This window comes from Pezoporus occidentalis, unplaced genomic scaffold (genome assembly GCF_034315485.1).
Source record: "Pezoporus occidentalis ecotype Australia unplaced genomic scaffold, CSIRO_AGI_Poc_V1 ctg6, whole genome shotgun sequence".
Classification (NCBI taxonomy): Eukaryota; Metazoa; Chordata; class Aves; order Psittaciformes; family Psittacidae; genus Pezoporus; species Pezoporus occidentalis.
This window is the reverse complement of record NW_026915943.1, coordinates 6173422-6186699: the sequence shown is the minus strand read 5'-3', so window position 1 is coordinate 6186699 and position 13278 is coordinate 6173422. Positions and strand designations below refer to the sequence as shown.

The window sequence follows — 13278 nt, the reverse complement described above, 5'->3', positions numbered from 1 at the left end:
TTGGACCATTTGCAGCCCAGGGCATGATTATCCCCCCGTCTTTCCCCATACAATATGGAAATATTTATTCCAGAACTTGCAGTAACACCCCCAGCAATCAGTGGGAGCAGCAGAACCAGGCTCTTGCTTGCTCAGTTAAGCCATTTGTGACCCCTAAACTCACATGTAGTGTTGCAAGTTCCATTCCTTGCCCTGCAGTGAACCAGGACATCACCACACAGCAGTTACCACCTCGGATGATACAACAGTACTTCTAAAAACTTGACTGTAACTCACTTGATTAAGAAAATGGTATTTTTTATTGGTTTAAAGAAAAAATTCAAGCCACCATGTTGTTATAAAGTACAAATGTGAGAGACTGGGGCACATTTACAGCAGAGAACCAGGAATTGGAACCATGGGAAAAGGGATTACCAACAGCTTCCAGTCAGCAGGCAACTTCTGCATAACCCTTCCTTATCTCCCTGTAGCTCTTTCCTGCTCTTTTTCTTCATAGTAATTACCTTGCTCAAGAGGATGAGAGATGCTGATTGCAGAACACAAGACAAGGGAATGCCAGGAACTCGGGTGGAAAGAAGATGCACAAGGAGGGTTTTAAAAGGTAAAATTTCAGTGTTGGGTTCGCTTTGTTCCCAGAGAATGGGAAAAGGCTGGAAACAGGAAAGGCCACATGGCTTCTTAAGGAAACACTCAACTATCAGGCATATCAAAGCTGGGAGAACTTTACCATAGAACTGGAATTTTAAGAGCATGGGGACAAGAAGCTTTGCCTCAGCCTTTCTGAAATAGAGCTGCCCTTTAAGCTGCAAAGACTCCTTTCTGTAGAAGGGCTTCAGTGTGAATGAAGCCAAAGCTGGAAGACAAGGGGACTGCCCCAGCCATTTATTAATGTCAAATATGCTGTCCCATGAATCAGGGCAGTTTGGAAGCCGTACAGAAGGACCAGTGCACCTGGCTGGGTGAGCTCAGCATCAGGCTCCGCGCTGCTCCAAGGGGAAAGCTGCACTCTGAGCTTTCAATAGTTTGTCCTGCAAACAATTTTTGTTTAGAAAGGCTTTTATTGAGGAGCCATCAGCAAACAGACCATGCAGAATGTGAACAATGCACAAAGTGGGGGGGAGGGAAGAACCCACACAAGGCACAGCCCCTATTATTTGTCACTTCATAAGACGTAGCCAGCACAAGTGTCACATTTGCTCAAGAGAGTAGCTTCGAAAGCTTCCTGGCTTGAAAGAACTAAGTGCTTGTGGGGGATACACACACATACACACACAAGATATACCCAGTTTTCTTTGGCAACCATCATCACAGTGGCAGATATTCTGGAATTGGGACAAACAAGCAAAGGCAGAAACAAAACGCTGCTGCAGATTGTGCATGCTCAGCCAGTTATCAGCAGAGGGAGTCTGGGCCCAGCCCTGACCATTTGGTACAGCACAGAAAAGCCACCTGAGGCATCAATAAGCTGCCAGAAAACTAAGGAAAAAGGAAATATTTACTTCTTTTCCAGTGTTGATTCCCAAGGGGAAGGACTGCTTGGTTTCTTTACAAACAGCATGGCCAGTTTCCCAATGCCTTCCCTACCAAGCATCACATCAAGATGTGATTTCTGCTCCCCATTATCACCCTGCTTCTGATGGTTTACAGCAGCTGAAGATGTCTGAAATCCAATGCCACTGAAGGCAGCAGGAGTTTCATCATCAACAGCACTGCCATTTAAATCAGCTGTATTTACCAGCAGCCAGGACAACCACCTAGCACAGTGAGGAAGGCATCAACCCTAGAACAAGAGCTCTTTACTTCATGGTAAAGCACAGCATTTGAGAAGAGCAGAAGAGGAAAGCAAGCCAGAGCAGGCAGCTCAACCCACGCACTTTGACTGAAATTTGTTATCTGAGAATGCTCTCCATCCATCTGCTGCCTGCTTCTCATGGGCACAAGCAATGGTTAGCACTGCAACACAGGCAAGGAAGCAGGAGTGAAATGTTCAAATGACCATGTGATAGGGCCTGACCCCACTCCCAGCAAAGCTAGCAGAGGTACAGTGGCCACAGTTGCTGCAGCACCGCTTCAGTGGCTGTGCCTGGCCTCTTTAATCCACTGCTTCATGTAGCAGATTTCCAAGGCTCGAGCTTGCTGCACTGATTTAGGGTCCAAAGGGTTGCGGCTGCGCAGGTCCAGGTGATGGGCTCCATCGGGGATCACAATTGCTACGAGGGAATCGCTGATGTTCTGGGTCACCCCACCTGCAGACCATGGGTCCAGGCCACCGTTGCTGTTAAGGAAAGAACATCTCATTACGGTACATCTGCACAGTAGTTAACTCACAACGAGTTTTCATAGGATCACAGAACAGTTTGGGTTGGAAGGGACTTTAAAAAGCTCACCCAGCTCCAACCCCCTGCCACGGGCAGGGACACCTTCCACTAGAGCAGTTTGCTCCAAGCCCTGTGTCAAACCTGGCCTTGAACACTGCCAGGGATGGGGCAGCCACAGCTTCTCTGGGCACCCTGTGCCAGTGCCTCAGCACCCTCACAGGGAAGATAACCCTCACAGTAAAGAATGTTTTGCATATGTGCTAACAGAAACAGACCTCAGCCTTGTCTCAGTGTCTTGTGCCCACCCCTCTGCTGAGAGGATCCTTCCTCACAGAGGTGTGAGCTATTGCAGTTTAAGCAGGGCTATGCGCCTGTCATTATCTGCTTGCTCAGATATAATAGTGCCACAGTCTCTGGCTGCCACCAGCCTTTGTCATAAAAGGTTCAGGTCCCCTGTACCAACACATGTGCAAATTCCCAAACCAAATCACTTTGCTTCCCTTCTTCAGTCTGCCATAAACTAACAACCAAGCCTTCAGAGCTGGATTTTCAGGAAGTTCCAACTTCTGCTGTCTCAGCTGGGTGCCCACCTGGTTTTGCAGAGAAACCCTTGGACCTTCTGTTAGTCACAGAATCATAGAATAGTTTGGGTGGGAAAGGACCTAAAGATCATCCAGTTCCAACCCCCCTGCCATGGGCAGGGACGCCTCACACTAAACCATGCCACCCAAGGCTCTGTCCAACCTGGCCTTGAACACCACTAGTCCCCTTATTTCTAACAGCCTCCATATTAAAATAAAGCTTTTATCCCTCAAGAAGCCATCTAAACTGACTCTGTGTGACAGGACAAGTTAATGCAATTTACTCCCCCCTCCTCCCTCACACCAAATAACTGAAGGGATTTTGTGCACTGTAAATCTGGCTCCAAAACATGCCTGGTTCACAGAGCAAGCCAATGGCTGACCTAGGGTGAGAGGTTTGCATCTCATTTGTAGCTTTGGACTTACTGTATTTTATTTTCCTTTACCACAATGTTCTTCCCACAAGTGGTCCATGTTTCTGCACAAAGGAATCAATATCCATGTACTTACAGAACTATGCAGATCTAGGTCTGTTCCTTACTTAATTACACTGGACCTGTTCACTAAAGGAAACATTAGAAATGGGCTATAGTATGGCAGTGTAAATTTCTAGGAGGATCCTAAAACATCCTTGGGCTTTAAGAGATAAGCAGCAAGAAAAATACCACAATGGCAGCAGCAGAAAACGATAGAAAGAAGTAATGAGTAAAAGAAGAGTTTTGTAGAAATAACTAAAAGGCTGATGAGGGCTGAACTCATACTTTGTTTCTTCATTAAACCCCCTCCAAGTATCTCTGTAGTTCTTTGTTTTCAGTGATTCTCAATATGACTTAGAAGAGAGACATTTTGTATCTGCAGAACAAAAAGCATCCAGAGCTGCCCAAAGCAAAAAGCATTGGATTTAAAAGGTCGCCTGAATCAGCAGAGCACCTTGGCAACAGTGGGATGAGTTGCTGAGAGACCCAAGATGTACATGAACTTGGATCTTTTGGTCCCGATCATGTGGAAAGAAAGCATGGCACAAGAAAACAACCCTGGCTCTGGGTTTTCTGGGAGCTTGTGTCTGCATCCTCTGCAGCTCCTGCCAAGTGACAGCACCAGAGGCACCGACGCAGGTTGGGAAGTGGTACTTGCTGAGAGGAGGACTCACCACAAAATAACCTTAAGCCGTAACAGTTACAAAGAGTAAGATGATTCAGTACCAGCTGGAATAGATTATTTGTGTTAAACTAAGCGTAACACATAAGTAGTCAGTTGTCCATCTTACAGGACAGGAGTTTCCCCAATATAAACAAATAATAAAGAAGTCAGCCATTCCTTTCCAGCAGTGGCAATCTGGGCTTCAGAAACTAATGCAAAATATCAGCACACTAGTCCTGTGTTCTATTCATAATATTGCCTTGACATCATAAATAGGGTCCTGCCTACCCCACAGGCAAAATGTTCCCTTTCCCATCATCTCCTCAGAGCCTTCTCAGCCCTCCAGCCCGGTGTATAAAACCTCTCCTTGTTCGGTGCAATCACAGCAGCACGGTCTGTGCATCCTTCTTTAACATGCCCACTCTCACAACTGCCAAGTTTCCTTTTATTAACATGTTTCCTCTCACCTTTTCTCTTCAGCCAGGCACTGCTCTGCCTTCTTTTCCTCCATTCCCTCTCTTATGCTAACAATCCCCTCTTCTGCACATCGCTCCAGTACCTCTCAGAACCTTCACTTGCTGCCTCTCTCCTGCCAGTGCAGAACTAGGTGGGTACCCTAACTTTGAAACACACAGCCTAGCCGTGATCCATCCAGACTGAAAACCATTCGTTTTTACACTGTGCACACCAAATTCTGTGCTGTCTGATATAACCTGGGCTGACTCTGACTACCATAATATGTTGGTGACAAGACTACCAACTGCTCTCTGCCACCACCTGAATGAACAGTGTTAAAATGCCATTTCCACCGTGCAGCACTTCCACACCAAGAACACAGCGTGTTCCAATAAGAGTGGAAATTGCTGGAAGAGAAAGGGCAAAACGGGTTCTGAAAACCCCAATTTCTTCAAACTAGTGTTTATAATAAAGTTGTGCTGCCCAGGACAGGGAAGTAGTATCTGCTTACAGCTAAGTAACCACTCACACACCACATACCTCCAAGAAGGGAGATTCCTGCATTGATAACATACCATCCACCAGTGTGAATCTGCAGAGTGATGCACTGCTCACACAGGGAGAAGCGACAACACCAGTTTAAGCATCCTGGATAAATCCATCCTACACTGGTTCACTCCAGAAGGAGTGTTTTTCCCCTCCCTGCACTACAATGCTGTGCAAGTTGCCTGACACTTGAAGCTTTCACCCCACAGGGAGCTGCTTTCCCTGGTAAACATAGGGATATTTTCTGGAAAGCACTCTAGTGTTCAAGAATAAAAGGCTCTTATATAAATGTACAGTGTTGACAATGTATTTGTTTGAAGAGAAACAGCCCAGCTTTGTGTGTACAGCACTGCTCCATTCATTTGATTGCTTTCAAGCTTTTCTCATTTCAAGCTCCTTCAACTGGCATAAATTCTTAAACACTTATTTAGATTTGTTTGCTTGTCCATCGCTTACAAAGCAGATTCCTACTGTACAGAGAGCTGTGAGGCCTTGGAAATAAGAACACCCTGCAGGAAATAAGATAAACCAACAATTTTTATTTCATTATTAAAAAGTTCTCCAAAAAAGGGTGGAATTTCTCACTCTAAAGCAGATATCCTGCTGGGAAAGAAACAGCAAGAGGCAAACAAGAAGAAAGCAACAGGCCTTTGGAGCCAAACAGACCAAAGCTAACAGCTGAATCCAGAGCATAATCCCCAGTTCAAGTAAGGACTTTCTGCTTTTAAAATACCCAGCTATTTATCAGGTCCAACAGACTGATTCTAGTTTAAATAAATGCAGGTTTTGTTTTTTAAAAGGCCTGGCACAGTTTTAGCCACAGTACAAAGGAATATATATATATACACACACATATATATATCTATCTCCAGGAGCTGCCCACAGTGGGGAATCAGCACAGCAAGTCAGAATCCTGAAGCACAGGCTTCAATAGGTTTATTAAATGCCTCCTTACCATCCAACAACCTGACCAACAGCCAGTACTTAGCTTAGCTCTGTATCACCTCACAGCAGAAGTACAGCTACATGAGCCTCCATTTAAAGAAAGCACAGTTTAACCTTAAAAATAAGGAAGGCTGAAGTGAAAGCTGAGTGGAAAGCAAGCAGCATGCACTCGACTGAAACACTTCTTTCACTTTTTGTCCCAATACAAATGTGTTTCAGACAAACTTTTGCATTAGCAATATGCCTGTCTAGAATGGGAACATTTCTTTGTATGAAACTTGCCAAATTACCACTAAAAGGGCAATTGGCAGTAACAGGAAAGTTCCCCAAGTTACTTCCCTCTTTTCTGTATCAAAGGGAAAAAGGAATGTCACGTCAGCCTCTCTGCAAGGCTATCACCCAGAGCAACAATTTCAGTGACTGTGATGCTGTGTTATAGCCAGAGCTTGTTTAGACTTTCCTTTTGTGTCAAAGAGACAGTGCTTTGGCTTCAGAAAAGCTAGAGGGATTTACCAGCATGGGAAACCTGGACTTTGGCCACAAGATAAGGATTCCATATGAGAAGAACAACAGGGGGCAGCATCCCAACCCAGTTAGAGTCACAGTGACAGAACTGTTGGCTTCTTTGGCCACCAGAGATTGACCATATTAGTCTCAAGAGCAACACAAAGCATGCCCATATTTTATTCAGCTGGATACAGATCCTTTTGCTACTTAGTGCAGGCTCTCTGCACTGACAACACTAACTGATGGAAGACTCCACCTGAAGCTGAAACAAGGCTCACCTGAAGACGATGTTGCTGTGTGAACTGATGTTTTTCCCTCCATACATAGACAGAATCCAAGAGGGGCGAGGCCTCACTCTCCACAGCCTGTAACACTCTTCTGAAAGTACCTCAAAGTCCCATTTCTGAGGCTCAAACATGTCATTGACACCATCTGTGCACATGGGCATCACCATCTCAGTGCAAGCCTGAAAGAACGAGTAGGGCAACAAGATGTATTCCCAAGAGACTGTCAGTGCTTCAATAAAAAAAAAGCTCAAACAGCATTTGACAGCTGAATGACTTGTCAATTCTCATTAACTCCAGCTCAAAAACCTCACTGGGTTGCAATTTAGAAAGGATAGAGTGCATACCTGATAGTACCAACCCATCTGGCCTAGATTCTTTGTTGCAGTCTCAGACATATCTAAGCATGAGACTCCTCCTGAGTAATTGTAGTACAAATTTACTGCCTGGAAAACATTCTGCAGCAACAACTTGTCAGGGAGACTGGGATCCTTCAAGAACTTGCAGACTTCCTGAAACAGAGAAGGAGGAGTCTAAATCTATAAGAAAGAATGATAAATACATGATACCTGATAGGTTATCAGTTACTTGTCAAGATACAGTCAGTCCACTTCCAGACAGCATCCTTCTATGCAATGATATACCCTGAGCATTATCACAAAAAGCAGTATCCATTTGCATAGTGGATATTACTAGGAGGAACCTGAAACTTTCCATTCCCTGATTAAAAACATTTATAAGCAGTGCAAACTTAGTATTTCATTCAGCAAGCTTTTCGATCCCTTTTTCCATACGTTTAGCTCTTCTATAATAAAAGATAACACATGGAAATATATAACAAAGAAGCTCCATGCATAGATTGGGGTTGGAAGATGCACAGCTTGCATTGGCCAAGAAGCGAACTTACTATCCTTCCCTCCCCCTGTGTAATCTTTTCCATCATTTTCATTGTGGAAGCTAGGAAGTGGATCCCTCCCTTATTGCCTACAGACAAGCACAGCTTCCACATTTTTCCTTTCCAAGCAGGTTTTATGGTTTGGAGGGAATTAGTTAGACCAAATGGTTGATTCTACAAGACACTGATTCTCAATTACCTGTATAGGCCAAGCTGGCAGAGGCTGCAAGAAGTCAGCTTTGTAGGGGTAGTTCACCATAGCCAAGTTTACCCATGTTTCACTCAGCCAGTTTTTCAGTAGAACAGCATCCTGGGGACTTTTTAATGGGCTACACAACAGGAATGTGTTTGAAAGCCACTGTAAACCTGCATCTTTAGTAAGAGATAAAACAACAATTAGTTTATTGTGTCATTAACACACAGGTCAGTTGTGTTGCTGCTAAAAGCAAGTTTCACTTACAACTAATCTGGAGAAATTATTCAACATACGTTCAAGCACAGCAGATCAGATTTTAGTCAGCATCTCTAAGTGAAGAGAAAAAATCTCTATACTTCAGTGTATGGGCACGTCACAGCTAAGATAACTACATAAAAAAACAAGGACAGACTTCACAGAATGGTTTGGGTTGAAGGGACCCTAAAGATCATCTAGTTCCAAACTAGATGTGAATGCAATACAGAATTATAGAATCATTTGGGTTGGAAAAGAACCTTAAGACCACCAGTTAACCCAGCACTACCAATTCCACCACTAATGTATGCCCCCAAGCACCGCATCTACATGTCTTAAATACCTCCAGGGAGGGTGATTCCATCACTTCCCTGAGCAGCCTGTTCCAATGCTTGACAACTCTTTTGGAAAAGAAGTATTTCCTAATATCCAATCTAAACCTCCCCTGGTGCAACTTGAGGCCATTGCCTCTCATCCTATTCCTTGGTACTTGAAAGAGGACATCAATGCCCACCTAGCTACAACCTCCTCTAAAGTAGCTGTAGAATCATAGAATCATTTTAGGTTGGAAGAGACCCTTAAGAGATCAAGTCCAACTGAGTCCTGAGAACTGAATCACAAATGGTTTTGGTTGGAAAGGACCTTAAGATCATCCAGTTCCAACCCCCTGCCATGGGCAGGGACGCCTCACACTAAACCATGTCGTCCGAGGCTCTGTCAAACTAGGCCTCGAACGCTGCTAGGGATGGAACATCCATAAGGATTTCAGCGATTTTCTACACCCAGTTGCCTCAGCTGGCATTTAAACTACTGTTTTTTTTAATAGTAGTAACAACTACCTGGCCTGCTTTGCTGAACAGGCATACAAGCCTTGAGGTTCTGATCTGGAGTCAGCTCCTGTCAGACCTTAGGGATCTCTGGACCTGGATCCTGAATCGCACCAGGCCTGAATGAAGCTGTGATCCAACAAAGCAGACATTAAAGAGAAAATAAATTCATTTGGCATTTTCCAGTACTAAAGAGTATAGTTTCAGAAAAACCCAATACATACACAGGTGAAAGCCATAACACAAGCCTGCTAAGTGTTCAGTGCCAGGCTGGAAGGGGCTTGGAGCAACATGCTGTAGTAGAAGATGTCCCTGCCCATGGCAGGGGTTGGAACTGGGTAATTTTAAGATCCCTTCCAACCCACACCATTCTGTACTTTTACAACACAATTTTCAACATTAAAACCCTCTGGAAACAGTACTGATGAGGTCTTACCTGTTAAGGAAAGGTTGTTAATGGCATTCCAGGAATTCCGGATACTTTCTGCGCAGCCTGTCCCACTCTTTCTGAAATCATTGGTCACTATGCTGAAGTAAGTGCCACATGGAACCAAATCACCAAACTGCCAGATGGGGGCAGAGGCTGCCAGAGCTCTGCAAAGGGACATAAAGAGATTCTGAGCCTCTGCAAATTGAGCTTCCACCCCCTGGTCAATACCCTCCCACAGCCAGGATCAAAGTAGCATCTGCAATTCAGCTTGGAACACTGAGTCCTAGGCAAACTAACTATAATGCTGCGAAACTCTTCCATAGGCCTGCATGCAAAGGCTGTTGAAGACTGGGAGTCTTCAACACTAGTACAAAGGTACCAGTAAATATATAATGCAGGAATTCAGACTTGCTTCAGTATTTTTCGTTCTCATCTAGCAACTAGGTCTTTCTCAAAATGCGTTGTGCAAACTCAACTGAAGAGAGCCCCTGCCCACAAAAATCTACTCTCCAGCAGACAAATGCAGGGGAATTGCTATTCCTGTTTTCCAGAGGGGAATTAAGGCATTGAAGAGATTAAAGACTTGCCTCAAGTCATCAGGAAGTTTGATGTGCATAGTAGGTGTTAATAATTGTTTTAACAGATAGCTCTGAAAATATACACCATTCGGTACCCCTAACCTACAGTTGTCTTTATTAGTCAAACAGTGCCTCTTCCCAAACTCAAAGTAACTTAATTTTTCCTCCCAGGTAGTGAAAAATCAATGGTACTTCACCCAGTGCTGTAGTATTTATAGCAGGGAAGTAACAAAAGCCTGCTGTGTTTGAGCAGGATGAGAACACTCACCCAACTACCACATGGGGGTACTTCATCCTAAACCAGGCTGCAAGCATTCCTCCATAAGATCCTCCTATAGCTATGACAGGGCTGTACCGGGCTCCTGCAATGGTCGTCTTTAAGTACTCAATGAGTACTGCAAAGTCTGCCAGAGCTTGTTCTGATGTCAGGTAATTCAGATGCTTGGAGTCCTGAGACAAAGAAAGCAGGTTATATACAGCACAGGAGTGATTCCCAGCAGCAGCTTTCGTATCCCCCACAGCAGGTATAGAATTCCAAGTCTGTTCCTGATAACAAATGGAATTTTTTTTTTGCAGGTATTAAGTGCCTTAAAGTGCCAGGAGATCTCAGAATGATTTTTCTTTTTATCCTAGCATCAATAGTCACAAAAATAGTTGTGTTCTTCTAGCACATTTGAATCTTACTGGGGTAAACAGTCATTGCACAGGTAAGAATTACAATAGGCAGCGTTATGTTTGCATAAAAAACATTTAAGGAAGACAAAAGACAACACTTACACTGAAAGACTCATTCCCAAATGGCAAAGATTCGCCATAATATCTATGTTCAGCAAATACCAACATGGCATTAAGTTCCTCAGCCACATCCCACATAAAACCCTGGTTGGAGGAAAACAAGCATTGAAATAAGCTAAAGCAATTCTTTTCAAAGTCTCTACTTTCAGTCTAGTGTATTCCAACTCTTATTCTTTGATTAGAAAGGTACCACTATCAAAACACAATCAGAAAGACAGTTCAATTTGGCTTTAAAGTATCACTGAAGTAAACCACACAAAACTGATTTCCACCCAGAGACAGAGACACATACAAAGAAAATACGTGTATTTTAATGCTGCAAAATATTAAACAGCATTGTTTTGTGAGTACACACAGGCCAGAACTCCTATGGCATGAGCCTAACCCATAGGAAATAAACACTCCAGGAGAAGAGCATGCATTTGAGTTAGGGCTACATTACAGAACACACAATCTGTTTGGCAGTAAACAATAACCTAGAGCATTGCAACACACTTATTTTCAACTCCTAACTGCAACTTGTTATTACTTGTTGACAACAGCTTGTTACACCAGTTATGGAAAGAGTCAGACAGAGACTGCCTGCTGACAGAACAACATGTAAGCAGTCCCTGGTTGCTTTCAGCTCAGCACATGCCACCTCCTGTTGCATTACTGGAACTTTGGCTTGAAGCAGTGAGAAATACAAATACAGAATGGAGTGTGTGGGTATCAGTCAGGGAAGTAAAAGCTTCTCAGGTCTTGTCAGAGAACAAGAATCATTTCTCTTTGATTTCCAGCCCCCTTCATTTCATTTCACATTTTTCTCATAGAGAACAAAGCCCTAACAAAATATCCCATTTTATTTGGGGACTCTGAAATACTAGGATAGGTGGAATTTTGTTCAATTTTTTTGCATTCTTAGCTTGAAGCATCTTATGTTTCTCTGTAAATTTTCTGCACTTAAGTTAACACAAGTACAGTAAGTTAATATAAGTACATCCCTTTGATTTCTATAGGCTTTGAACAGGACCCCGAACCCCCTAAAACTTTCTGTACTTTTGTTCAGCTTCTTCCACCTATAACAACCATAACCATTACAACCACCTCTTTAAAGGATATTCTGACACTGTCACCGTGTTCTTCCTTATTTTTTTCAGTATGCTACCACTGGAAAGAAAGACTGTTAATTCAAGAACCTATTTTCTACATACGGTATTGTTGCAGAACCAGGTGATGTCTCCTTCATTGCCTGTATAAAACAGTATTGGTCCATTGTCTCTCCTCCAGTACTGATCTGCTATTAGATACCGCTGCTGGAATGTAAGATCTTCATCAAACCCAAAGTGATCAACCTGTAATAACACAAAAAACATGGTCAGAAAGCTGAGATTGCTCCCGGAGTCCACGGGAGGTGCTGACAGCCACTTTGCAGATAGAAAATAAAGAAAGACAAAAAGTTCTACAAAGATAAAAATCATTAAGGCATTGAATTCATTTATATTTCTAATACATTAAAATTCTCCTGCTTTACAAAGAAAAGCAGTCAAAATTACAGGTGCCTGTGGTGAAGGAGAAATTCTATTTTCAGCCAGTAAAGACTAAATCCATGCCTTTTTCATAGCATTATACTTAACATGAGCTATCTTAAATATACTTTGGCAATCAGATATATCTGCTGAAGGGTCACAAAGTATCTGATGTAACACAACTCTATCAACAAGTAAAGAGTCATTGTCTTGCAATGTTTTGAGTCTTAGGAAAATCCCTTACTAGCCTTATTTATAAAAATACCCAAAGCAAATCAAACCAAACAAAAACCCCAACACCTCCTTCTCTCCTTCTTCTGGCATAAGGTTCAAATTTAAACAGATTCCTGTTAGGAAGTGGACTTCCTGGTAGGAAGTTAGGATTTTGGTTTTATTATTATTATAAAACACACTAAGTCTCTGTAGTTGTGTGCTACTTCAGATACTTTTGTGGAAGGCTTCTCCTTCTCTCTTTGCATTTTCACTAATCCACATACCCTCCCCAATTCTTTCCACTGCCTTACAAACACTGCAAGCCCACACATAGCACCTAACCAAACCCCACAGCGTCAGCTTTATTCCCTCATCAGAAATTCAGTTTCAGTTAAGGTCAGTTTGCACTGCACTGTATGCACTATCCCCTCCTCCAAGAGTGCATCCATACTGGAGAGTTTCGGTTGCTTTTACAAGGTAACTCCCTGCATGGGCATAAAAGCCTGAAATACCCACACAGGCTTTTACTATAAAAACTAAACCAAAACATAAAACTAGTCCAGAACTATCCTGTTTAGTTACCATGTATTCATAAATCAGCACTACTATTCAGCAGCTGAAGGTGAGCTGTAGCTTCCCAATCTGACTGTCAGCACAGAGTATCATCATTTCCTTCCAGTTTCCTGCTGGCGGTAACAGCCTGACATCTGCTGGCTTGAAGATCTCCGCTCACCCTTTTGCCTTTACATTAACACCTCTGCTAAATCTCTCAGATGCTCCAGGAACCAACTTTGCACATTTCCT

General features: G+C 43.1%; 1 protein-coding gene across 1 annotated transcript; it reads right to left on the bottom strand.

Annotated features, from left to right (window-relative positions):
- Positions 1 to 280: 280 nt before the first annotated feature.
- Positions 281 to 12115, bottom strand: PRCP (prolylcarboxypeptidase). Its single transcript, XM_062639270.1, has 8 exons — positions 11947 to 12115; positions 10736 to 10837; positions 10227 to 10408; positions 9387 to 9544; positions 7872 to 8044; positions 7125 to 7289; positions 6772 to 6959; positions 281 to 2275 (listed from the first exon to the last, which is right to left on the bottom strand). The coding sequence occupies exons 1-8, from the start codon at positions 12106 to 12108 to the stop codon at positions 2071 to 2073; spliced, it is 1335 nt and encodes a 444-aa protein (XP_062495254.1). The 5' UTR covers positions 12109 to 12115; the 3' UTR covers positions 281 to 2070.
- Between the last annotated feature and the right edge of the window lie 1163 nt (positions 12116 to 13278).